Below are 26,215 nucleotides of genomic sequence, written 5' to 3' on the forward strand. Positions count from 1 at the left end.
TATTTATCATAGTGTGCATGTGTGTTTGTGTATATACATATGTTTGTATGTATATATACGTACATATATCGGTGTGAGTGCAATAGCACGGTGCAGCAGCAAAGTTATGCAAAAACGCTAGCAGCGTTGCAGATGCTTTTTATTGCTTATTTGATTTTTCCCCCTTACTTGCTGGAAGAATAACTAGTTAGAAGACACATTGGCAAAGAGCCAAACAAATGCTCGTTGAAATGAAGGCAAAGGTGAAAGGTGTTCATGATAAAAAAAAGAAAACTAAAAGAAAAATCTGTGTTGTCTGCTTTTTTTGGCCAAAAATTACGAGAAAATAAACGTTGGCACACTTATCGGCAATACATATTTAGTTGCTTGACTACTTTTTTGCAATAGGCATGTACGAAGGTGTGTACATTAGGGCTGAGTAATTTAATTTCGAAAAAAATGTATGGCATATTCGAATTCTACACTTGATTCTAAGCAAAAATTATGATTTTTTAACAATCAGTGCGATAAAATTTCTTCTGAACGAAAAAAATTTTTCATTTCAAAAATTTTGTGTTTTCTTTACATTTAAGATACTATTTCACAAGTTCGTAATGCTTGTTTATTTCATAAAAAATTTTTTGAAAATTGGGATGGATGGGATGGGATGGTCAAACATAATTTTTGGTAAAAAGTTTGTTCACAATTTCTGCTTAACATAATCGTAAAATTGCTCCGCCCTAATGTACACATTAGTGGATTGCAGGAACAACAAATGTCTATGCGCAATAAGAAATCGAAAAATTAAATATTTTTATTCTATCCTTTACATATAAACTATTTTGTTGCGTAACGCAACCTAATATTTATCCACAAATTTCATGCATAACCTGAAAACCACCTCTGAGCTGAGTAAGTTTTCGCCTTCTTTTGCAAGTATTGTAAATATTTACAATAAAAAGGAATCTAGTCTTTAACGCAACGATTATTTTTATTTATTTTTCCTCGCAATTTAACGGTAATAAATATTTCAAATACCCAATGCTTCTAATAACTCGCCGTATTAATAACCAGTTCAGACATAATCCGCTTGTACAATACAATTTTTGCGGCTAAGCAACTGGTTAGACGTTACATGTGCTTTTATATAGATACATATGTAGATATGTAATGTGCACTTGTACAATGTACATAAACATGAAACTATGTATGTAGGTACGCCTACACCCTGTAGGAAAAACCACAAGTACCGAAATGGAGCGCTACTAAGTGAGCTTAATGCATAAGCAGAGGGCAGCGTTGATCCGGACTAACGGAGCAGTTGATCCGATCAAAATTGTACCCTTAAAGCATTAACAGAAGGCAGCATTGTACCGCATCAACTCGGGAAGTAACTGCAGTTGATCCGGATTAAGTCCGAGTTAATCCGGATAAACGCTGGCGTCTATTTAAGCTTTTACAGACGGCATTATTAAGCGATCCGCTAGGTCGTGGGTTCGAATCCCACAGCCAGTAAATATTTTAGTTTTTTGTACCCGAGCGCACTTGTGCACAAGGGTATTATAATTTAGTTCACATAACGGTTGTTTGTAACAGCCAAAACGAATCGAGATAGATATAGACAAGTGTATACATAAATGTTCAGAAGGAAAAAAGAAGTGGATTAAGCGGTGACTGTCTGACCGCCCGTTTGTCCGTCTGTGCACACGATAACTGAAGTAAAAATTAATATATCTTATCGAAACTTGGTATGTGCACTTTTTTTTGCGTAGGAGGGATGGTATTGAAAATAGGCAAAATCGGACAATAACCACGCATACCTCCCATATAACGGTAATTTAGAGGAATACACAATCTTCGATAAATCAGTAAATACGGCAGCTAATTTATTCAAAATTGATGTATGCAATAATTCTTTAGCCAATAATACGTTTGTGATAAAATTTTGTGACACCGCCCACTTATGATCACATATATGTATATCGCGGTAATCGTTCGATCACATTGTACCAAACTCGGTACGGTTATTGTGCTTGCCAAATAAAAGCCAAACGTTGACAATTATTAAAATCGGACTAAAATTGCTGCCACTTTTCATATAACGTAAATTTCAGAAATGCTTGAAACTTCGACATTTCGAAATTTAAGCGCGCTAGTTTATTCAAAATTGATACTAACAACAATTTCTTGAAAAGAAGTAACATTATTTGGAATTTTGGAAATGGGTGCGATACCGGCCACATATAACTATATACATAAGTTTATCTATCGTAAGTCTAGCAGAATGTTTTTTCGGAAAGGTGAAGAAACTATATGTAATACTTGTGCCGGGTATTTAATGTTCGGCTCCGCCCGAACTTAGACTTTTTAACTTGCTTTTTTTTTTGTTCTGGTTCCCTTAATTATGATTTGTTTATGTAATTATAGTTGCTGTGGACTTTTTGAATAAAAATTAAACTTTAAACAATTTTAGTTAACTCTAACTAATATGAAATAAGATAAACTAAGAAAATAAAATTAAAGCTTAGAATTAAAAGATGTATTTTTTGGAAATTGGTCAGAACGGCAATTGAACCTGGGCCCTACCGAATTGGGTGCAAATCTCTTACCACTCATCTACAGCTCACTTGCTTTATTTGCTTACTTTTAATTCACAATAGACAACAGCTGACCGTTTTGATATGTGTTGTTATCGAAAATTCCGCTGATCCGCATTCGTTTTCAGGTCTAACTCTAAGACTTAATCCGGAGGAACTGCAGCTATTCTCGATATAAATTAACGAGTTGATTCTATTCGTGGTAAGTTGTAAACTGATTTGGAAATGAACGATACTATCTTAAGCATAAAAAGCAGGCCTAACCTAAGACTATTTTCTCGACAAATGATGCGACTTGTATGCATGAAAACAATGCTTAACTCTTAAGGAAGCGTACAATCGAAAGGCGGTTCTGAGCCACACAAGATGAAGCTACGGCTATTCATACTGAACGAGGCGTAGCAGAGCTTTTCGCTTAGAATCGGTTGCAAGAATATTGCGAAACTTACTGGCAGTTAAAAGTTTATTTTGCTTCAAAAGATTTATTGAAGATAAAAACTTCTTTTGATACATATAAATTTAAAAATTAAAAACAGATTTGCTGTGTGCTCCGAAAAGCATCTGAACCGGCTTGCTGTATGAACGCTCTCATACAGTTACAGCAATTTGTAAGCTTCGTCTGTCAATGGGCCTAATAGAAGAGGTTTCCTATACCTACGCATACATATTTTCCCTAAGCTGTCTAAGCTACGCATACATATCTTCCCTAAGCTGTCTAAGCTTTCGAATAAACTATATTCTAATATTTTCTTTACTTAACTTGTGAAGGAAGGAATGAATCACAGGGGACCTTTTACGATCTGTTTAAGTTTCCATTGATTCTATCTCATATCCCTTTCTAGCAAACTTGTCTACTTCCTCATTTCCCAGGGGCGAGTAAAAGTTTATAATAGGTTGTCGAAGAGCGTGTAAGTATATTCGGCTTTGCTGAGCACATAACGAATTCGTTGTTACCGGCCCTACGGCTTTGATGGCAGCTTGACCACAAGTAGTATCTTGTGTCCACAACTAGTATCTTGAAATACAGCTTTGGAAGTGTTGAAATATAGCTGGTGGTTTTTGCACTTTAAGATCTCAACGGATTTCGCATGCGATTTCTCAGTCTAATTCTGTCCGGGTATAATACAAATTTGTTTAATAAATAAATAGTTGGCGCTCACATTTTCGCCGAGATTCCCCTCCATTTTTTTTGCACGTCTTGATGTTGTTTCGCAAATGGAGGTACTTACAATTTTACGCCGAACCCTAGATCCTACAGAATGGTAGTACTCCCCTCTAACCATTTGGCTACATCATTTGCCTATAATTGAGGCAGGTGTAAAATACCTTGCTTACTTCTTAGTGGTAAGCTTACCGTGGCATTGAGTAACTTGCATATCAATCCGTTCACTCCCTTGAATTTATTTGGATCCTGGTCCCTAGTGAATTCGACTCGACGTAGAGTTTCCTGACTACATGATGGTGTCCTAAAAGGCTTAGACGGAACCTTCCATAGAAGTGCTTCCAGCTATTAATTTTGGCTGTCCTAATTTTTTCATCATAGGCAACCGGTCTTGCCGGCTTAAAGAGTTCCTTGACGTTTAAATCATGGTCGAGGCCCTGAAGTTGCGCAGGATTTAAGATAGCCAATAGCGTATGAGAAGTTAAGACTTTTCTCTGGCTCAATATCTTCATTGCAAGTTATTTCAGTTTTTCTTAAATTTCTTATAGAGGTACTGGAATTCCTAAAAACCTTGTTATTGCGTGGGAATTTAAACGATGTTGTAAAGCATGTGAAACCTTGATTAGAGAAAGACCGTTGCTCTAGCACCATACAAAACATATCAAAGAATGGGCGCACCACAAAACGGGTTATTTTCCAACCCATTCTCATTGCGCCACTAAGTTGGCCTAGTAAAGCACTAGTGGCAAGAATGTAAAGCAAAGGAGTCAAACATCAAAGCCAAGCTGCCCAAAAAACAGCTTCTTTATGATCCTTTATGTATTTGTTCACGATGGCTTAAACATCTCTATTAGAAATTTTGGTGGTGAACAAAATTTTTCTAGGCGGACCAGCTCTGAACCAGAAATTTTTTTACTACTGTAGGCTTTTCCTGCAGGGTGTGGATATTTGTGGAGGGTGTGTGTAGAAGTATCTATCTAGCGGATATAACAAAACGGCAGCAGCGATACTACATCCCAGATATCAAATCACCACAAATAAGGTTGCATAACCGACTCGCTCGCATTAGCAGCCGCCGGACGCCTCCACCTCCTTCGACACTGCCATCGACAACTATCGACTAACGAGCGCACCGATTCGCACCTTCACCGCAATTGGAAGAAATAATTTACACATTTAAATGAACATTAAGAATTCTTATTTTGTAGTATGGCTTGTCCGTCTGTGAGGTAAGTGCGACAAATGGCAACCAACAAGAAAACGTTTGAAACGCACTCTCCGCGAGGGTAGGTCCACATCACTGGCATTGAAGCATGTGATGATTCGCAAGAGTATGCGATTAAAGGCTTGCACGTGACAGCGACAAGTACGGAGAGTGGAAATATGTATTGGCCTGCAAAAGCAAAGAAAAAATGGCAAAGCAATAACTTGACAGATGCGAAATGAAATATAGAAGAAATGCAAAACGCTAAACTTGCTTACAAAGTGGTGCAATAATGCGGAGAATAGTATTTATGGGAGCAAGTTAGAGCGAGTGTAGTGTGACGCAACGAAGTGGCAACACAGATGAGGCGGTCAAGTGCAACAAAACACAACAGATGACTCAATTTGCTGCATTCCATAGTCAATATGACAAAACATGAGTACATATTTTCATATGAAAATCGTAAAAAATATTCCTTCAATGAATTTGTATACAATGTTGGCGATTACCATTACATTTTTCACGCGCTGTTGTTAATTGTGCTGTTATTGGTTGTTTTGTGGCTTTTTTGCTATCGAATGACAACTGGACGTTAAATTTTTCCAACCATGCAACAACTTTATTTGCGTATATTACTTAAAAGAGTATACATATACTAATTTGAACATAGATGCACAAAAACATTACATACATATGTATGTATGTATATGAGTGCATACTTGAATTCAGGTGCTAGTTTGTGTTTTTTTTTATTTTATGCCTAGCGTATCGCACACTCACGGGATGATGTAAACAAGTGTTTGGCACTTGACAATCTGGGAGCTATTCAAGTGAAGCACTATTTTATGCATTTATTTATATACATGCATATATTTTTACATTAGAGTGGTGCAATTTTTGTATGGGGGAAAAAAATTTCATCCTATAAAACTTAGTTTTTTCCTTTTGATATTTGTAATATCTATACCAGCTTTCAGCTTGCTACTGCAACCAATACAGGGTGCTCAGTGACCTTGAAACTTGTAAAATATTGGTGATTTTTATAAAAAGCTACTTTTGCCATGACAACTGAAGCTTGTGATGTTTTAATAGATAATTTAAATTAGGAATGTTCTCAGGTTACTTAACCAATTGTTTGATTAATATATGTACACAATACTTCTAGAGTAAAATATGAGCATCATGAGGATCCTCTAAATTTATACTTAGAAACGTAAGGTTTTATACCAGCACGTCTTTCGGCAAGAGGAAAAATTTTGGAAGGTACCCCAACCCCTATCTCGAAAATCCCCTTTTTTTGAGTTCTGTTTGGTAATAGCAAAAATATTGTTCATAATGCTCTAGGAACAATCTGTGTGAATGATGAAAATTTTTGGCCAATATCTTAGGCTAGCCAAGCTAATGTACATACATACATATGTAAATGCAAATGGAGCATTCCATTAGTTTAAAATATTAGATTTTTTTGTGTTATAGTACCAACTAAGAGACGCACCCTGCTTTTTTCAATTTTTTGTCCATCCAGATATATTAAATTTTTGAAAAAAGCGTTCCCTTTTTCACTATCCATAACTTTGCGAAAAACTGGACCATTGGGTCCATTTTTTAATTGAAATTTTTCATTCCAAAAAAAAACAATTTTGGAATATGAAACCAAAAAAAAAATCAAAACCGAATTTCTTTAAAATTTTCAATTTTTTTTTAATATAAAACTAAGAAATACCAGGCGTACTTCACTGCGCCCTAAAACATTTTTGTATTGTTACTCCCTCCCAAGACACGTATGTCCTCATTCAAAAAAAATAAAATATATTTAAAGAGCTTTATGAAGGGATATTTCGAAAAAAAAGTTTCGATTTATGAAGGATTTTTTTTTTTTATGAATGTGGATTTTAGTTTAGAAAATAGGCTTTTCCTGCAAACTTAATTCATATTCGACTATATTTGCCCTATCTTATCAATTTCACTGAATTATATTTTTCAAATAGGCGGCAACCCTCCTGAAAAATATTTTCTACAGTAAACTTATTTAAACCTCTTTAGTTTGATACCCGTATTGTTTTATTTCATTCTTTTTATCAATTTTGTAAAATACAATTTTTCAAGCAGGTGTTAACCCTCATCAAAAATATTTTTGGCAACAGTCTTTCCTAAACCTCTTTAGTTTGATACCCATATTGCAAAATTTAATTTAACTTATCAATTAATTTATATTAAAATTTGCAAACAGGTGGCAACCTTCCCCAAAAATATTTTAGACTGTTAGCTTTATATATACTTTATCTTATCAATTTACTTAAACTGCAATTTTCAAACTGGTGGTAACTCTCTAAGTTTTCCCTGCTTCGAAACCGAAGTGTACAAAAATTCGAGATAACGAAGATTAATGGAAAACTAGCAAATTTTGTTGAACTCAACGCCCGAAACTCTCACTGGCGTCAAATTAAATGCATTACATTAAAATACACACTGTTCCAAGAAACGAAACCAGAAATATTTTAAAATTGTCGGAAATTACAATTTTATCAAATATAATACGACGAATAATTATAAAATTATTAAATTAGAAGAATAACCTGGTTACTTGTGAACCGCTAAGGTTCCAATCAAGAAAACACAATACACATTTTAAAACGATATAAGCAAGATTTAATAAGAAATAAAGATTTGAAGTCAATAAGACGTACATAAGCATAGCAGAAACTTTTGCGTGTGGTTCTGGGCCTCAGCGGTATTACCATAGTGTATCAGTGGCACAACGTTGGACACAGCAATTTGAAGTTAACACACTAAAAGATATATATTGAAAGCAGGGGAATAACCTAGCGGTGGTTTACTATAAACCGGTCAACCTACCAAAATCCGCCCCTCCCCCTCCCAAAAAAAGTTTTATTAAACGTTTGGTAATTCGTACATGGCGTATGAGTAACATTATTTCCTGCTCGTATTTTGCAGAAGAAAAAAAATTAATTTACCATCCCATCGGCCCATTTTTCGCAAAGCTATGGGCATTTAAAAAAATAAATTTTTTTTTAAGATTTTTTTTAAGATTTTGTTTTTAATTCATATCCCGAAACAGCTGAACAAAAGAATTTACATCCTATCAAAAAAAAATTAAAAAAATCAGAGATGCAAAACCTAAATGGTGCCCGAATTGGGCTGGAATGCCCCATATGTAAATGTTAAAGCTTATGCATGTGTGCATACATACATATGTAAATATACAATTTATTTGCAAGGTTATTGTATAACGGTTTCACACTCAACTTATTTTCTACAAATTGATTTTTCCCATACACTGCCTAAATAATTTATTTCAATTTACTTACATTCATTTTGTTCGTTTTCACTTTTGACAGGCCTGCAAAAATCATGTTAAACCCACTGTACCTGAAGACCATTATAAAGCAGTTTGCCGCGCGCTGGTGACTGAAGCAATTGAATTGCGAATATTCCTGCAGCAGGTCTTAAATGACGGTAAGTGAGACATCTCATTTATTACGAAGAGTTTCAGATTTAGTGCCGTTTGTAGCAGCACATACTTACATATATAAGCAAATCCGAAAAAAAATTGTTTGCTGCAAAATTCGATATCCATATCTCCTTATTAATTTCCCTTTGGCCTAAAGAGCATACACCCTCACCTGAAATGAAAAAAAACGTAACTAAATTCGTCACTGAAATGCAAAAGTCATTACTAATAAAAAATCACTTTTTGATTGATTCGATACATTTCATCGAATTACAACTCCCCGCATCGTTTTATGCAAAAAAAAGATAAGTCGCTACAAAATATTTGACTTCAGTGACGAAAACCATGTAGGATCCTAATATTTTTTGCCGATGCAAGCCACGCACAGAGAAGTATTTGCATAGTAAAACCGGTCAAAATTTAATGATGTGGATTTCTGCTCAGTAATAAAATAAAACGAGGAACTTAATCATAATTAGTGGTTTATTGGAGAAAAGAGTAATTACACCCATCTTAGGATGATTTTCGTGACATATCTATGCATCAGTTACCTGACAATGAGAAAAAAGTCAGCTAAATCTATTTCTCTCAACACAAGACTGGGTAACTATAACCAAAGAATGTAACTATAACCAAATCGCATGTTGAGAGAAACATATTTAGTTGACGTAACTCAACTCAACTCAAAAAATTGTTATTATACAAATACATCTCTGTGCGATGTGAAATTGAACTTTTGGTTAAGAAGTTGCACTACAAAATAAAAACAACACAAAACAAATGCAGTTTGGTTTAGACTTTAGCAGTTATTCATTTTAAAAAAATATATATACCACTTCATAATTTTTTTTTACTAATTTTATTCTTTTTCTACTTATTCTAAGGTGCCGACAATCTCCATCTAGAAGTTGATTCACAAACATCCAAACAAGAGTTGGCCAAGCTAGGCTTCAACGATTGGGTAAGTTTTAAATGGTTGTTATTAAAAATGGAGAGTTTCTTGGTGTATCAATTTTCTTCATAAGACTAGCGAGAAAGCTATGGTCTGAATAACAGCAGCCGTGATAAAATGAAACTCGCTTCGAAATTTAATTTTTAGATGACTGCACTCGAAAAGAATCCGGTCCTTAAATTTAAACTGTATTGAAGAGCAAGCAACTGGCATTTTGTTCTATTTTATTCGATTCGAAATCATCATTCGATCACGCTTGTTGTGATTCGGGCCCAGATTTTTTTACCTCCAACCCTACTGTTCAAAAGTAACAGAACAGACCCCATCATAAAATCGCTTGGAAAGAGGAGCTATTCTACTGCTGGAAAAGTTTTTCTGCGGCACAGAATTAATAATAAATGTTGCCTGTTGCTAGATTAGTACTTACTGATAAGATCTTAGCTTGCATGCCATTAAAAATTAATTTGTCCTTAGAGTAAAAAAGGCTTAATCGGGTATATTGTTTAAGGAACTGGAATTTTTCTCTCAACACAGTTTTCTCTAACTGGTACTAAGTTAAAAATATTTCATTCACATATGTATGTAATTATCTCCTGAGAGAAATTATTATACTTCAAGGTAAAGCACAGTGGTGCCACTTGTATGGCACCGTTTTCTCTGAAACTAAACGAGATTTCGCAATGAAGCTTGGTACACTCGTTGCTCCTTGTCCAGGCTATGTTAGTGTTAAAACTACGCCAGCCTTCCATATAACGGTATTTGGGAAATTGGACTCAAATTGCTAAAAATGTATATGTATGTAGAGGGAATTTTAAGAAAAAAATTTGTTTTTCAAAAATTTTGAAAAATGGTAAATTTTACTTAAGTATGTTTAAATATGTATAAAAATCACGCTTTCCTCCATATAATGGTATTTTAGAAAGATTCAGTTTCTGAGATATTTCACTACGCGATTATGCTAAATTGTTCACGTTTTTATTCAGAGAAATATGTCAAAAGAAAATTTGATTTCTTTAATAAATACATAGATTATCTGTGTGTTGGTGTTGGTTGCTCCAAAATAAAACATAGATTATCTCCTTAAGTGGTCATTTGTGGCTTCTAGGCAGTGTTGCCAGATTTTCTTTTTGGAAAAACTGTATTTTCGTCCAAAAAACTGTAACCTTCAAATAACGACGAGAGTTTTTAAAAAATTTAGGTTTTTTTATTTTATAAAACATAAATAATAAAAACGATTCATTTAAAGTAAAATAACAGAAAGCGTTTAAATTTTACTTAACTAAACAAAAATGGGCCGCTTTCCTCCTTTTCGTGAAGTCGGTTAAAAATTATTAGGGCAATGTGCGCACTTTGTAGCTGTTTATAAAAAGGTAGTCATTTTTTTATCATAATGAGTAATGACAGTGGCAAAAAAGGACAATGATTATTTTATGGCGGGACCACTGGAAAGATTTCACGCGTTCATCATACGCCCCGGTAACCACTAAAATGAATGTGTCTGCGAGCAAGCTGTAACCCGTTTTTTCAGAGTATTCTGAATTCTAGAGAAATTTTAAATTTTAATTTTAAATTCAATGAAATTTCGGAAGAAAATCGGTAAAGAAATGAAAATAATTCTGCTATGTGAAGAATTTCTTGCAACATTTTTTCAGAAGTTTCTTTATTTTTCGCACAGAAATTTCTCTACGAGTTCGTGTCAACCGCTTCATATAATTTTCTTTGAAGATTCGTAAAAAATTTCGTTACAGAAATGAGATTCCTTAAGATTTCGTTAAGATTTCGGGAACTTTGGTTTGCAGGGAAAATAAGATTTAATTACATAGTCGATTTGAGTGAAACAAATGGGATTCTTTAAAGAATGATAGGGTCTTTTTAATTGTGTTTGTCAGAATATTTTAATTTACATCTTATCCACCCAATACTATAATTATATGAAAAATCATGAAAAATAATTATTCAAATGGTCAAACATATAAAAATTCTAACGATTCTTTAGAATTCTGCACAATAAAGTGGCGAATGGTATTTCCAAAAATGAGTCTGATATACTCCGAAAAGATGCGCTGAATTAACTAATTTAACTCGTGTTATATCTACTACCAACGAAAACTGATTTCTAAACCACAATATTACATACTCGTTTCTCCAAATTACTTTCGCTTTTACTTTGTCAGAATGCAAATCTAGATTTATAGTCGATTTCGTTAAAAAGTTTCTAATAGCATGAGGTAAGCATTTTTTATACTCATATCTTGGCCAAAAATATTTTTACATGTGAGTGTTATTAGGTTTGCATATATCTACATAAGGGTGGCTCAATTTATATGGGAGATTTTTTCGACTATGCGCGTGTAGCACAGACGGATTTTACGTGTAGCGTTATAAGCAAATTGTGCGAAGAAACCATGTGTCTAAAATTAATTTGGAGTTTTCCAAATTGCGAAAATAGGTTCCTTAGCATTTTGCGGTAGTGTCGTAAAAAAGTGCTTAAATTAAAAAAAAAGCATGCTATAAAGTATTTTTTGTTATGAGGAATCCATTTCTGCTCTTATCTTTTTCCTAAAACTTCAACCCGAGGGCGCAACAGTGAAATTTTCCACTTTTCTTCGAAGCCTGTTTTCGCAATGTGGGAAACTCCAAATGGATTTTAGACGCATGCTTTCTTCGGAAAATTTGCTTATAATTACACGTAGAATCCTCCTATGCTATACGCGCATAGTCAAAAAAATTGACTTGCCCTAATGTATATATGTATATGCATATGTAAATATAAACAAGTGTGAATGCACTTACACTCACCACCACAATTACATAAAAATTAGTATTATTGTTTTACTGTCCACCTTTATGATTCTCGTTTAATTTGTGTATGTTATTACTCGCTTTTTAAATGCATGAACATTCATTTGGTTATATAACGCTTTCTTTTCTAAGACTAACTCTTGGCTATTCGCATTGTTTAACTGTCTCAAATGATAATTTACAAATGTAATGCACGATTTGTTGGTAGCGTGCATATAACCTGACACCAAATCTGCTCTTTTATAGACTTTACAGGTCTGTTTCATTACTTCATAATGAAGACTAAAATGAAATGATCAATCAAATAAACTCTATAGTGCAAATGTATATGAAAATTACGAAGAAATGTGAAATTACTAGAAACCTAGGTACTTATACATATGTATGTACATACCCTGCACAAAATTGTGCGACTAATCTCTAAAGAGAGTATTCCGAGATTACTCTCAAGCGGGTACAATTCAGCATTAATTAGTCGCAACTAGTCTCATACGGGTGCTAATGGAGGTCAGTTAGCCTCGACTCATCCCTTATGGGTATAATTGGAGATAAATTAGTCCCCAACTCATCTCTAACGGGTACTATTAACGATTTAATGATATGATCGCACTAGTCAATGAAATTCCATGTGCGGCGTTGGCACGCAGAGAGAGTATTCGCCTAACAAAATTGAGCACCCCGGTTCGAATCTCAGATGGCGCAAATTTTTATGTTTATTTTTAAAAGTGACTAGTCGCTTTGTATGNTAGTCCCCAACTCATCTCTAACGGGTACTATTAACGATTTAATGATATGATCGCACTAGTCAATGAAATTCCATGTGCGGCGTTGGCACGCAGAGAGAGTATTCGCCTAACAAAATTGAGCACCCCGGTTCGAATCTCAGATGGCGCAAATTTTTATGTTTATTTTTAAAAGTGACTAGTCGCTTTGTATGACCGTTCGGGTATAAAGGTGAACAATTAGTCTCTTCATAGGACATGCTCGAACAAAAGCGAACAGTTCAATCCATATAAAGAGATCAAAAGTGGTATTAGTCGCATGCTCCTTTGCGATTGCTCCCGGAGTCATCCCGGATTAGTCCCATTTTTTGCAGGGTATGTACATATTAGAGGGCTGCATGAATTCATTCAAACTTCTAGCCAAACAGAGTACAGTAGTTTTGAATATTCTACTTCACATAAAAAACACTCAGCGTTTGGAATTTTGTAACATAGAAAAAATATTTTTGGATATTCATACAAAAAATTGTTATTTCCCAATAAACATTGGGATTGGTTAACAATTCGAAAATGATTGGAAAACCAATATTTTTTTCGAGCCTCACCTTCAATAACTAATGTGGCATAGATTAGTATTCGATTCGAAAACTAGGCCATTCTCCATCAAAGCAGAACCTTCGTTATCCAATGTATTTTTCCTTCGTTATGAATTCGAAATACCGCCCATTGTCGAATTGAAAATTTAATTAGAGAGAGTTTAATTATAAGTTCGTTCTCAGTGCAATATGCATATTGGATAGCGAAGGTCATTTTCGAGCGTTCGAATTCATGCAGCTCTCTAGTACATACATATGCATGTACCTACTTATCGCAAATGTTCTTTAAAAGTGCATCAAATAAAAATTCCTCATTTGCCAGAAAATGCCAAAAACGATTTCAGAACTCAAGTTAATCAAGTGGGGAAACGAAGTTTCAGTATTGCTTTCTTTTGCAACAATTAATAAAACATATTGCTATAATATAAAAAAAATTTAATTAAATGCAATCTTTAAAAGAAAATAAAAACTGAAAAAATATCAAGAAATCGAATAATAAAATTTGCAGAGGGGGGCAATTTCCACTTCGTAGGATATCGCCATGTAAAAAGATACAGTTGAATGCAATGCGTTGGGATAGATCGAGAATCATTACCGCCTCTTAATGAGCTAGTTCTGCGCTAGTTTTGAACTAGCGCGATTTACTGCAGGATATGTACATATATTATACATATGTATGTATATGCACATACATATGTGGTTATATATTGCATTCGAGCATACCTATGTATGTATGTATCTATTTTAAACTTTTAACAGCTCAAGTGGCATTTTCAATTGAATTATTTAACCGAACCAAAAAAAAAATAAATAATTGTCTTTTGTGTTATACACACTTTTGCTTATGTCGCTTTAACTGTCAATTAACCATGAAAAATGGTGTCCGATCAACCACCAAAGCGTTGTTTACTTTGCTGTGATAAATTCAAAAAAAAAAACAAGACAACGAAAATGAGGTGAAGAAGTTAAGTGAGCATTGATTTTCTTGAGTTCACTTGCAACCAACCTTCTTATTGGCAAGTGCTGAAATATAAAAGTTAAGCGCATTCATATACATACTAGTATCTATTTCATACTCGTAACTATGATAAACAAAACAATCGCTTTACTGTACTTAAAACAGAGAGCATTCTAATTCCGACTTTACTTATTTCGGACCACCCAAATGTACATACATACATAGTACATAAATATGTGGATGTTTGCATTAGACAATAACTCGTATCGTTGTAAACTTTTAAATTAATTTATTGCCAATAATTTTGCCACCAATCATATTCAATTATATGCACTGTTCGTTTTTCAATTTATTTGTATTTCCATTTCTTCATCATTTTTTGCACAAAGTCGAATACTTTCCACCATTCCGCTTCCAACGCTATCATAACTTCAGCGATTGCACTACTTATCAGCTACAAGTTACCTGCTTAGAAATTATCGAACACTCACTTCTTATCTTTCCAGAATATAAGTTTTTGCGTATTTTTACCCACACTCCCGCTTATTCTTCTTCATTTCATTTATTGTCATGAATTGCGTCATTTCCACTAAACTAAAATGATTTCATTAAAATTGTAAAATAAAATCAAATTAATTGCGCTCTCTACTATCCAACGCTTGCTTATAAACATTGCCGCTTATCAGATGTCATAGATCTACAAAACATAACAAATCGGCGTTAAACGGCCTTCCCAATGTCATTACCTGCAACACAACGAAGTCGAATTTTTCCTATACTCATACCGACTTTTATTCACACTTTAGTGTGTACATATGTATGCATGAACGAATGTAGTACATATGCAATCTTTGCAATCGCACTTAAGGTTTATTTGTATTATTTACTAATTTTTTGCTTGAAAAATAACTAATTTTCGATATTAATTTAAATTCATTTTTGGTTTGCTTAGTCGTGAGTCGCTGTTTAATTTGCACTGTCTCACCTTGCTTGAGCTCTTTTGAACGTAAATAGATAAATACAAAGGTAAAAATATTTTAAACTTTCATGCTAGTATTTTGTTATTAAAAATTAAATAGTGGAATTAAGCGCATAGCAGTAGGCAATGAAGAATTATTAATTGAGTGCAAATTTTTCATTTTTATTTTTTATAATGGATTGATTACAATGCCGTTAGAAAAATCATGGCATTGAGGAGCATTCAGATAAAAAATGTTGATTAATTTTTCACTTTTCTTGAGAATGATTGAAGGCATTCTAACGCAGCAAAATAAAACCAATTAAACAGTTTTTCAATCGAAATTCAAATTTCAAATCTTTTATCAAATCAAGACATTATCACTAATCTGAAGGATGATTAAAGTAATCTTTATTCCTAAAGCGGCGAAGAAATTAGATACGACAACGCTAAGCATAGCACATTAATAATTCGAATGGCTGTCATACTCAAGTCTTTTAAGATGCTCTTAAATCAATTTATCGTTATCTTAATGTGCTCACCTACACGAAGTCCTTCGGGCAATTAGGAAGCTCGTTCTACTACAAACAGTTTACTTTTCTTTCTCGCTGCCTTCTGGTTGACAGCTGCGGCAAGTTCTTTCAAATGGGAGCCCCATTCCAGCAGCATTTTGCCTATGAGCCAGTGACCCATATTGGTTACTACTATTCTATAATATAGTATATTATACTTATGTCCTTGATCTATTAAGCAGGTATAATGTCTTTGTCCTGTTATAATTAGGAGAGATTTTTTTGTTTTGGCTAATTTGGTCTGTATATCCGACCACGTTTTTCTAAACAGTTCGAGAAAATACAAACTAATTTCTCTTTTAACGATTCTGAGAAAGTAAACCAGTGCATCAGCCTCGGATTCCTTCAAATACACTACTGCTTTCGCCAATTCATCTGCTATCTCTTTCCTTCTACTTGCCTATGGCTGGGAACCCAGACAAGAGGGACGGTTATTGACATAGACACTGAGCATAATACTGTTTTACACTTGAAAAATCTGGGATGCTAGATTGTCAGGGTATATTATTGCTTTCTTTGTTCTACCAATACATCTGCCTCTTCTCCGCCCTCTTGTGTATAGATATCCAACTTGTACGTTATTAAAGAAATTGAGGTTAGATAGCGGTCGGTAGTTGGTCGGATTTGCATTTCGTTTATGATCATCCCGTGCCTGAATAGGCGTGTTTTCCATGGCCTAGACTCTTTGAGTTTGCCTTCATATTTCATATCCACTTCTTTTAGGTGAAGATAAATAACGATTAGGCGTAGAATTATGTTTAACGCTGCTTCCGGCCAAATTTTAAAGGTATTCATTTGGACGCTGGACATTGGCAGCGAGCACGAAAGTTCTCGGTACCACTGCGCAAAGTTGCCGCAGTCCGCTCAGCCATTAGGCTTGAAAGCTCTGGGTTCTCTATCAATCCGGCATACGAGCACTCAACAATTCTGAAAATCTTCGACTTCTTACCGGAAGAAATGGATCGGAGCACACCGACGATCTTTCTCCATGCACATCCCTTCAAGTGGCTATTAGGAGAATGGTAGCCTATGGAGTAGAGGTCCAATAAATATCTTCACGGACGGATGAAAGCTGAATGGAACAGTTGGAGGGTGTGTTTTCTGTCAGGAACTCTCAATAGATCTCATTCTCAAGCAGACGGATTTCTTTAGCGCCTTTCACACAGATGTGGCCGCTACAAAAGAGGCAGCCGATTGGATGGGTAACCGGGATAGATCATGATGCAATCGAAACTGGTCGGGAAACTCTCAACCTCTCTCTCAATCGCCTCCAAATGAATTTTATCTGGGTCCCAGGACACAGGGAAATTATAGAGGAGATGAATTGGCTAGGCAGGGTACCCTCGAGGCCATTACCATGGACAGGGAGGGCATAGGAACTACATGTGGAAACCTGCGGCTTGCTCCTAGGCAGATGGGCGCACAGTCGACTCAGTGAGCTATGAGCTAGAACCCCGACATGCAAGGCTCCAAGTTCCTTCTGACCGGTTGTTGACCGCCGGCGACAAAGGGAGTTTCTACAGCTGGTTTAGCGCCAGCTCTCGATTCTGAAGGATCTACTGACCAGGCATTGTCCTTTAGGAACCCATGCCGTTCCGTATAATGAAAGATCTATACAATGTGATAACACAATGGACAGTCTTATTAACAGCCTTATTCTGTATCACGAACGATACATCTCTGATTGCGATTTTATTACTCTATCGGTCGTCTTCGTCTTGCTTTTCATATATTACGTTACAATGGTCTCGGTTGTGTTTAAACCGGCTAGAATGATGCCGCCGGAATAAGTTTTGAAGCATTGATCTGCAGACGAATCGTAGGCGTTCCCTATCGTTCGTGATACAGAATAAGATTGTGAATTCCTATGTGAGCACTTCTCGGGGCGGCTACCGCAACTTGACCTAACCTCGAGAAGCTTACTGCATATTGCACAAATAATGAAACTGGCGAAAGAGCCTTGTGCTACAATTCGCCTTCCGAATAACTACCAGACGAACAACGTGATTGGTACTTAAAAAGTAGGAAATTTATTTTGGATCAGGGCCTAACTCGAACTCACTAAAGCAAAGGCTCAAAGAGATTCATCCCAATTTGGTCCGATCCAAAACAGTAAATGTTTAATGGCTGTCCTTAGCCAAATACTGTATTCCTACAAGATTTTGAGGTTATGTATTTATGTATTTTATATCGGTAATAAGTTTGTTGTTAATAATACGTGAAAAATAATTTTATTCATTAATATGTATACACCTAAGCAATCGGTGAAAGATCTTAGTCAAAATACATTTCAAGACTTTATTTATTTAGCTGCCATTTAGGCAATTGTTGCAATATTTCTTCAGCCATGCATTCGGTAGCTGTAAAATAGCAGCAATTGTAGGCACTTCCTGCATTTGGAGATTCGGTGATTTGCGACATCCGTAACGCTGCGTTTGCGTTGGATGGCAGCCAGTCAACCAGACAGCCAGTCAGTTACTTAGTCACTCAGTTAAGCAGTCAAGCGGTGGTCAACCAGCGAAGCGTTGTAATGTGTTGCAAGACAATTCACGCCAACGCGAATGCTGCTGTTGCTACTGTTTTGGAACATGTTGTCGCTATTGTGGCTTCTGTCAGTCAGCTACCGTCTGTTGTTGATTGCCGCTCCAAACGTACCAAATTGCACACCTTCCTCTGAAGTGCCAGTCGGGTAGGCTGGCCGGGCGGGGCGGGGCGGGTGGTGGGTCAGGGCGCAACCGTGTATTATTCGAACGTGTAATATCATTCGGTCATGGTTGCTGCTCCTCGGTTACAATTTTCAACAGCTGCATTATTGTTGGCTGAACATTTGCTATGCCTTACCGCATTTGCATCACAACAAAAAACACCGAAACAGTTGCAATCGAGGGGGGAAAAATTTGGAAAAACTCGGCAATAAATTTTCGTTTTGCAAAATTTCGATTACATTTCACTAAGTAAATATCAGCGATTTAGTCTCGCCAGTCAGCTGGTGAGTCAGTCAGTTGATCAGTCCACCTGTGTGTAACTAACTGTACGTCAGCTAATTGTCTGTATGTGCATATGTATGCCTGAATATGTTGCCGGCTGCCCACATGTTGTGCATATTTTTAGTTTTACGGAAGCTGCAATTTGTTGCTGTTGATGTTGCTGCAGTTCGTTGTATTTATTGCTGTCCCAATTTATTGGAATAATTTGAGCTCGTTTGGAGTCGCTTAGCTGGCACATAGCTTAGTTGCTTTTTTTTTGTTGATTTGCAGTTGTATATCGCTTGTTTTGTTGTTGGGTTTCTATTTCTGTGTTGTTGTTATTGTTGTGGCTTTGACTGCTGTTAACCGCTTCCTAGGCATTTGCATAGACTACCGCAAACACCCAGACATTGTAAATTGCCGCCGCTGCTTAACAATTTTTCACTTAATTTCAGCTTTCAATAAACAACGTAAACTACAACAAACTACAACAAAAATATGAACGTATTATGCGGTTATTTATGCTAATTCCACTTGTTATACATACATATAAGCATATGTACATAGAAATATATATATATATATATATGTTTATAAGCAGTATTTATGCATGATTTTGTTGTTGTTGCATATATGTACAAATTTATGTATGCCCGCTGCCTAGCATATTTTCACATTTTGGCAGATTTGGTTCGTTAAATGTTGTTGCCTGCCATGTTAAATCATCATTTAATTGCATTGCATCATGTTGCAACAACCTCTCATTCGACAACAAAAACAGCAAACCTAATTGTAACGTTGCTGCGGTTTCCATCGCTTCTATGCAATCTGCCTTAGTTGTTGCTGAAATCGAACCGATTTTCATAAATTTCATAAATGCTCTACGCATATTTTTTGGGTAGTTGCTGTGTTAAAGTAATGTGGCGAATAAATTTCAAATGAGACAGACGGAAGTATTTATAGTGCCTGTCTTGCAGTTAAGCTTTAGGCTAAGACGAAATTGTGGCAGAATAATGTGTAGGAAAAATTAAATGTTTCTTACAATAATGAAACGAAACATTGTACTTACTTAATCGCCGCCATTCGGAAAACCAAGGATTAGTTAGCATTTATATCGAGCTCTAACCGCCAAAAGGTTGTAGACGACATTTTTTCAAAATTTTATTGTTGATGCATCTGGATGCGCTAAAAACATTTTTGCATCAAAACAAATTAAATTTGTTTTTTTTTTTAATGTCGCTTACGTATTTTTGTTGGTTAGGTCGCGATGCCTTCCAGCGAAACCGCAAGCGAATTTTACTCTAGCTCGTCGAACTTTTATTCTGTAAAGAGGAATAAAGTTTCCTTTTTTTTGGAAAGAATATTACCTGCAGAGGTTAGTCAAAAATTGTCAGGTTTCAAATCGGTTAATTGGCTTTTAAAGATATCTTTAAGTTATTCGCAACGTATTTGTCTATATTCTATATATGAGCCATTTATTTTGAAAGTGGCATAAGTGCTTAAATGACCGACTTTTTGTAACCGAATGCATCTTGTCTTCGTAAACTAACGACAAAACCTTCTACCTTTGGTTGATGAAGTCGAATAAATAACCGACGCGTTTAGCTACAAGTAACCGGCGATTTAAGCACGAGAGCTTTGAAGTGACTTATACCACTTTCAAAATTAACGGCTCATATTACTAATATATAGTGGACAAACTTTTTTTTGTGTTAAGCGCTTTTTTCGTAAATAAGCACTTTTGTTGTTAAGAGAACAGTTGTTTATTTAATTCAATTTTCTGGTTGACCGTATTTTTCACAAAAGTAAAAAAATTGAAAAATATCAACCAATTGAAACTCGAAAAAACTAAGAGCATTATACAATTTTTGATTTTCTTTTTGAAATCAACGATCCATTATTTGCGATTACGATTAATAAGTCCCTTGGACAGGCATTGTGAAAGGTTGGACTATACCTTACAGATGATTGTTATAGTCACGGCGAATTGCACGTAGCTATGAGTAGAGTAAAGTTCTTCAATAAAGTTGGTTTCTCAGTTCTCCGACAATACAGGATTCAATGTTGTCGTTCGCAAAGTTCTTTCTTTGCGCCCTTCCTTTTATTGTCCACGCATGTGTGCCTAGTCGAAGGATCCTTTCAGATGTCCCAGCCAGCGAAATAGTTGTATTTTTATGCGCTTGACTATGCCCATGTCGTAAAACATGTCGTACAGTTCGTCATTCCATATTCTTCGGTACTCATCGCCCACGCGGGCAGGACGTATAGAGTAGTTCTCTTGAAAGCCTTGAACGCCTTCTCGTCTTTTTTGGACATCATCCATGTTTCTGAGCCATATAAACGGACGGGCATGATGAGAGAATTGTAGAGCGTAATTTTTGAAAAAGGTCTATGCCTTTCAATTGCCTACCGAGTCCAAAGCTGCACCTGTTGGCAAGAGTTATTCTTTGTTAGAGACCTTACTTCATCTTCTACTTGTGGACCTATATGGTAAACTACAGGCAAACTGTAATGCTATTAGACCAACCGCGCTGATCAAGCGGAGTGATACGAGTTTCGGATACTCTAGGTTTCTGGGAAATCTTCCAGCAGTCTTCAGGCACCTGGACTACATAGTCCCGCCCACTATTCTGGAGAGTCATTTCCCAACAAGGATACCCTCAAGGGGTGAATGGGAGTAGGAGTCAGTCCTGTTCTCGTACTCCGTTTCATCAGCCATCCATCAACACTGATGGCTCCAAGTTGGATCTGAAGAACTCTCTCTTAGCCTCAGTTTTCGTTTGCCAGATCTTTGCAGCGTTTTTCAAGCTGAACTTACAACAATCAACGAAGCTGCAAGATGGCTGATCAATTCTTCTATTAATTTGCATACAGTAATTATATTTTGTGATAGCCAGGCAGATATCGAAGCAGTTAATTTTGACAAATCGTCGTCGAGAATTGTCATGGAATGTAGACATACCCATACCCTAAATGAGCTGGTAAGGAGATACGTCACTCATGTCGTATGGGTGCTGTACCGCGCAACTGTGTGGCGGATAAACTGGCAAGGAAAGGCACCTTACTATCAGCAATCAATACTGCTCGAAATGCGGGCATTCCGCTATCTTCCTGCAACTCTGGCTGAAGAATAATTTTATCGAACGGGCAACTACAAAATTGTCTGCGGAACCCACGTGCAGGACAGCAAGGCATATTTGGCCTAAGTAGGATAAGCGCAGATCTAGTCCTCTACACCGCTTTGAGCGACCACTGCTCCTAGGAAGACAAAGTGCTTCTCTACTTTAAAGTTTTAATTGCCAACCGTTACGTGTGTCCCAATACGTGAAGACCTTTTATGTGTTGCCAGAAGATACTTTGCTTTGTGCCTCAACGCTAGACCAAGCTCCAAAGTGGCAAAAATATAAAGCTATTGATCGATTTTAATGAGACTTCGTACAAGGAGGATTTTGGGCTCGTTGATTACGAATCTGAATTCTGATTTGAAGTATTCAAAATAAAGGGTCCAATGGGGCGGATGACTTCTAAAAAAATTACTAGATTTTTATTAAACTTTCTATAGGGCATTTTTGGGTAGCTGATTACAAATCTGAAGTTAGTTTTCGAAAATCTAAAATTCCATATGGCGGAAGAATATACAAAAAGTTATGACAAACTGCGACACAGCTTTTATCCGGTAGGTGACGCGGAAGTCGATATATTTTGAAAACCTGCATTCATGGTCGGATTTAGGTGGTATTTGAACAATTTTCAACGAATTGATTTTTCGTACCAAGATTATTAGACAGACGAACGGACGGACGGACAGACAGACAGACATGGCTTAATCGACTTCTCTTTTCATTCTGATCATTTATGTATACACATTTGTCCCTATCTATCTCGATTCCTTAAGGCTGTTACAAACAACCGTTATGCGAACGAAGGTATAATACCCTGTGCACAAGTGCGCTCGGGTATAAAAATTTAATTTGGGCCAGAAAATTATGTAACCAACTCAAAACAACAAAACTTTAAAACTTAATTACAACTGACACTGGCCAATTGACATTTCGACACCGAAAATTACTGAGTGGCACACATACATAAATAAACAAACAAAAAAACATATCTCAGCGTGAAACAAAATCAACACAAAAATGTCACTCAAAAGAATTCCGTTACGAAATCTGACTCAAACACCCACGCAACCGGTGACCACACGCATGCACACAAATACTTAAACGCCTCCGTTGATCGTCGATGATAACTGATCGCCGCTGCCAAAGAGTTCAAACGAAATTTATGGATTTTGTTTGCCATTGCATAAGAATTATGCAAATTACAGTAATTTTATGCAGTTGCAGTTGGCATAGCTGGAATAAGAAATAAAATAAAATACGGGAAAAACGAGTAGAAATCTGAAATGAACGCACGCCAAGTAAAATTAAGCAGTCGCACGTACCAACACATTCGTCGACAATAGTTTTGCTTCCAACAATCGAGGCGAAAGAGCTTAGAGATGATTTTAATAATAAACACCTGTCAGTTATTAGACGCCACCAACAACGTCAAAAAGCTGAAAACCAATTCAAATCTATTAACTCTGACGATGTCGATGACAAATCGTATAATTGGAATGCATTTTTTATGCAACTGTGCATAATTTACTGGAACGTGCAGCAGAGCGACGATAAATGGAAGTTGAAAATAACTAACGAAATTTGAAATGTATTAAATTTTGTTTGTTGATCTGGGGTTGAATACGTATTTAAACAAAATCGGACTTTTGATTTGTCTGTTATTTTGGATCCTTTTTCTCGACTGCCTGTTAAATTTATCTTCCGGTTAAACATTGTGATCGCCGTTACCGACTACATGTGATGGATAAAGCAGTCCATGTTTTTCACGGTGTATTAAATTTAGCCGGCAGTGGAGAAAACAGCCCTTAGACTTTCGATATACTAGAACCTTCAAGATCTTTTTCATAGAATAAATTTACTTTAGGGTGCGTGTAATATTTGCAAATGTTTGCAATTGCATATACATACGTTTTTTGAATGCAATCCTCATCGGCTTATACGATTACGATGAAATGGTGAGTTGTAGCCAGATTCGTGGTTAGGCGGAGACTTAGACTTCTTATCTCCTGGTTTTCGCAATCAGCTGACAGGTTACCACAATCAATTTCAAATGTTGAGAGGAATTTACTTGGTTTGTGCGCACGTCCCCACAGATAATAGAGCCGTTGAGACCAAACAAGCGATTATATGAGCTCCTTGGAATAGCTCAGTAGCGCCGTCATCGCCGCGATGTTGAAACCATACTTGGTGGCTTTAATACCAGGGTGGACAAAGAAGGCATATTTGGTCCAACCGTCGGAAACAGCCTTTACGAGAACATCTCCAACAACAGTAAGGGGCTGAGCACGGCACGGAACATGGCAATTAGTAGTAATGTGCAGTTTTGTCGAGTCCGGTTCCAGCCGGGAATTCGGACCGGTTCCGACTCTCAAGAAAGTGGTACCGGAAATAGGCCCTAACGAAATATCTTAACCAGGATTTGAAAATGCTGTAATTTTTTCATTTAGTTTGTTTGTGCTGCATAAATGATATCGAAAGCAAAGCAACAGCAATTCAGGAAAAATCAAATGCTTTGGCTGTCGCTTAGCTGTCAAACTTCGAAAGCAACCAGACCGTTCATAAGCTATTTATGAAAACACAACGACAGAGCAGTAACAGAAAAGCAACAGCAATTTTACTACCACTTAGCTGTGAAGCACCAAATTGAGCGAAAAATGTATATGTACATACAGTGCCGAACAGAAGTATTGGCACAGTGAATTTTTCGCAATATATCCAAAGTTTGTTATTCAAATTTATTTTCGATAATTTTTTATAAAAATAGTGTTCATTCTACACCAGAAAACATAATAATAAAATCTCTAAACTTTGTGCAAAGCTCAGGAAAATTCATTAAATTTGCACACTAATTTGCAACTTTTTATTGAGATTTTTTAGAAAAATTCTAAGTTATAGCCCATTCAAATTTAGTATAACAAAGTGCAAGTTTGAAGTCGCTAGAAAATCGCGTTGATTTTTGGTAATTTTTTCACGCAAGTTCTTCCATACAAGGTATGTATATTCGACAGTTATTTTTTGTATGGGGAAAATGAGCAAAAATTGCCAAAAATCAACGCGATTTTCTAGCGACTTCAAACTTGCACTTTGTTATACTAAATTTGAATGGGCTATAAAACTGCCTACTTAGAATTTTTCTAAAAAATCTCAATAAAAAGTTGCAAACTGATGTGCAAATTTAATGAATTTTCCTGAGTTTTGCACAAAGTTTAGAGTTTTTATTATTATGTTTTCATGTGCGACAGTCAAGCAGGTCACAGTACAGGAAAAGTCCTATCATAGCAAATCAAAAGCAGTAAATTGTTTTCAATAAACTGCCGATAAAAAAGCAAAATACAATTTTCAAAGTCACAGCGAAAGCAAAGGAGTTCGAATGAAAATCAAAAATTTCAACGCGAAGCGAAAGCATAAATAGTAGTGCTGTTCCTTAACAACAGATTTTAAAAAGATTTTACAAAATTTTCATTTCATTTTATATTATTGTTATAAAGTGAAGAAAAGAAAATAAATACATTCATATGTACATTATATTCATTCCTTAGCTGATCCTTATGTGAGAAAAGTTTTATAAAAATAAAATACATTAAACAAAATTTAAGTATGCTTTTCCTCGTTAAGGTTTCAATTAAAACAAAGTAATGTTTCCTTTTAAAACATGAACTCAGAACTCCATAATACCGACACCTAAATGGAAGATCGACCTACCTCGGCAGCCAGTTAGAAAACGCCCTATCTCAGAAAACTTTTCAAAAACGCCATATTTCATAACTTGGTTGATGAACGGTCCATCTCAGAATTTGGTTGAAGAATGCCTTATCCCTGAATTTTCAGTTGACCTAAAATTCGTAAGTAGGGCGTTCTTGAAAAGTTCTCTGAGATAGGGAGTTTTCGAACTGGCTGGATCTTCCACTCAGGTATCGATATGTACTTACACAAACCGAATTTCAAGTCGGTAGCAACAAAAACAACGAAGTTTATGTAGTCAGTTATATGGCGGCTATATGCCTTGAACCAAAAAAATTTGGTAGGTCAACTCAGAACTCCATAATACGTACACAAGCCGAATTTGGGGCCGATTTTCGGTCCTACCAGAACCATTTTTTGGGCCTTTGGAATCGGGTTTAGGCACAGTTCGCTTTTCGGTTCTTGTAAGAAC

At 35.9% G+C, this 26,215-nt stretch overlaps 1 protein-coding gene across 2 annotated transcripts in view; it reads left to right on the forward strand.

Annotated features, from left to right (window-relative positions):
* Window positions 1-26,215, forward strand: part of spir (spire type actin nucleation factor) — a 223,702-nt gene that overhangs the window by 146,659 nt on the left and 50,828 nt on the right. For both annotated transcript variants that reach the window (XM_017609646.1, XM_017609647.1), the window contains exons 6-7: window positions 8,302-8,419; window positions 9,299-9,375. In XM_017609646.1, the coding sequence (XP_017465135.1) occupies window positions 8,302-8,419; window positions 9,299-9,375 (195 nt within the window). The remainder of the gene's footprint in view (window positions 1-8,301; window positions 8,420-9,298; window positions 9,376-26,215) is intronic.

Source organism: Rhagoletis zephyria, unplaced genomic scaffold, assembly GCF_001687245.7.
Source record: "Rhagoletis zephyria isolate East Lansing unplaced genomic scaffold, Rhagoletis_zephyria_1.1 Rzeph_scaffold_00242, whole genome shotgun sequence".
Classification (NCBI taxonomy): domain Eukaryota; kingdom Metazoa; phylum Arthropoda; class Insecta; order Diptera; family Tephritidae; genus Rhagoletis; species Rhagoletis zephyria.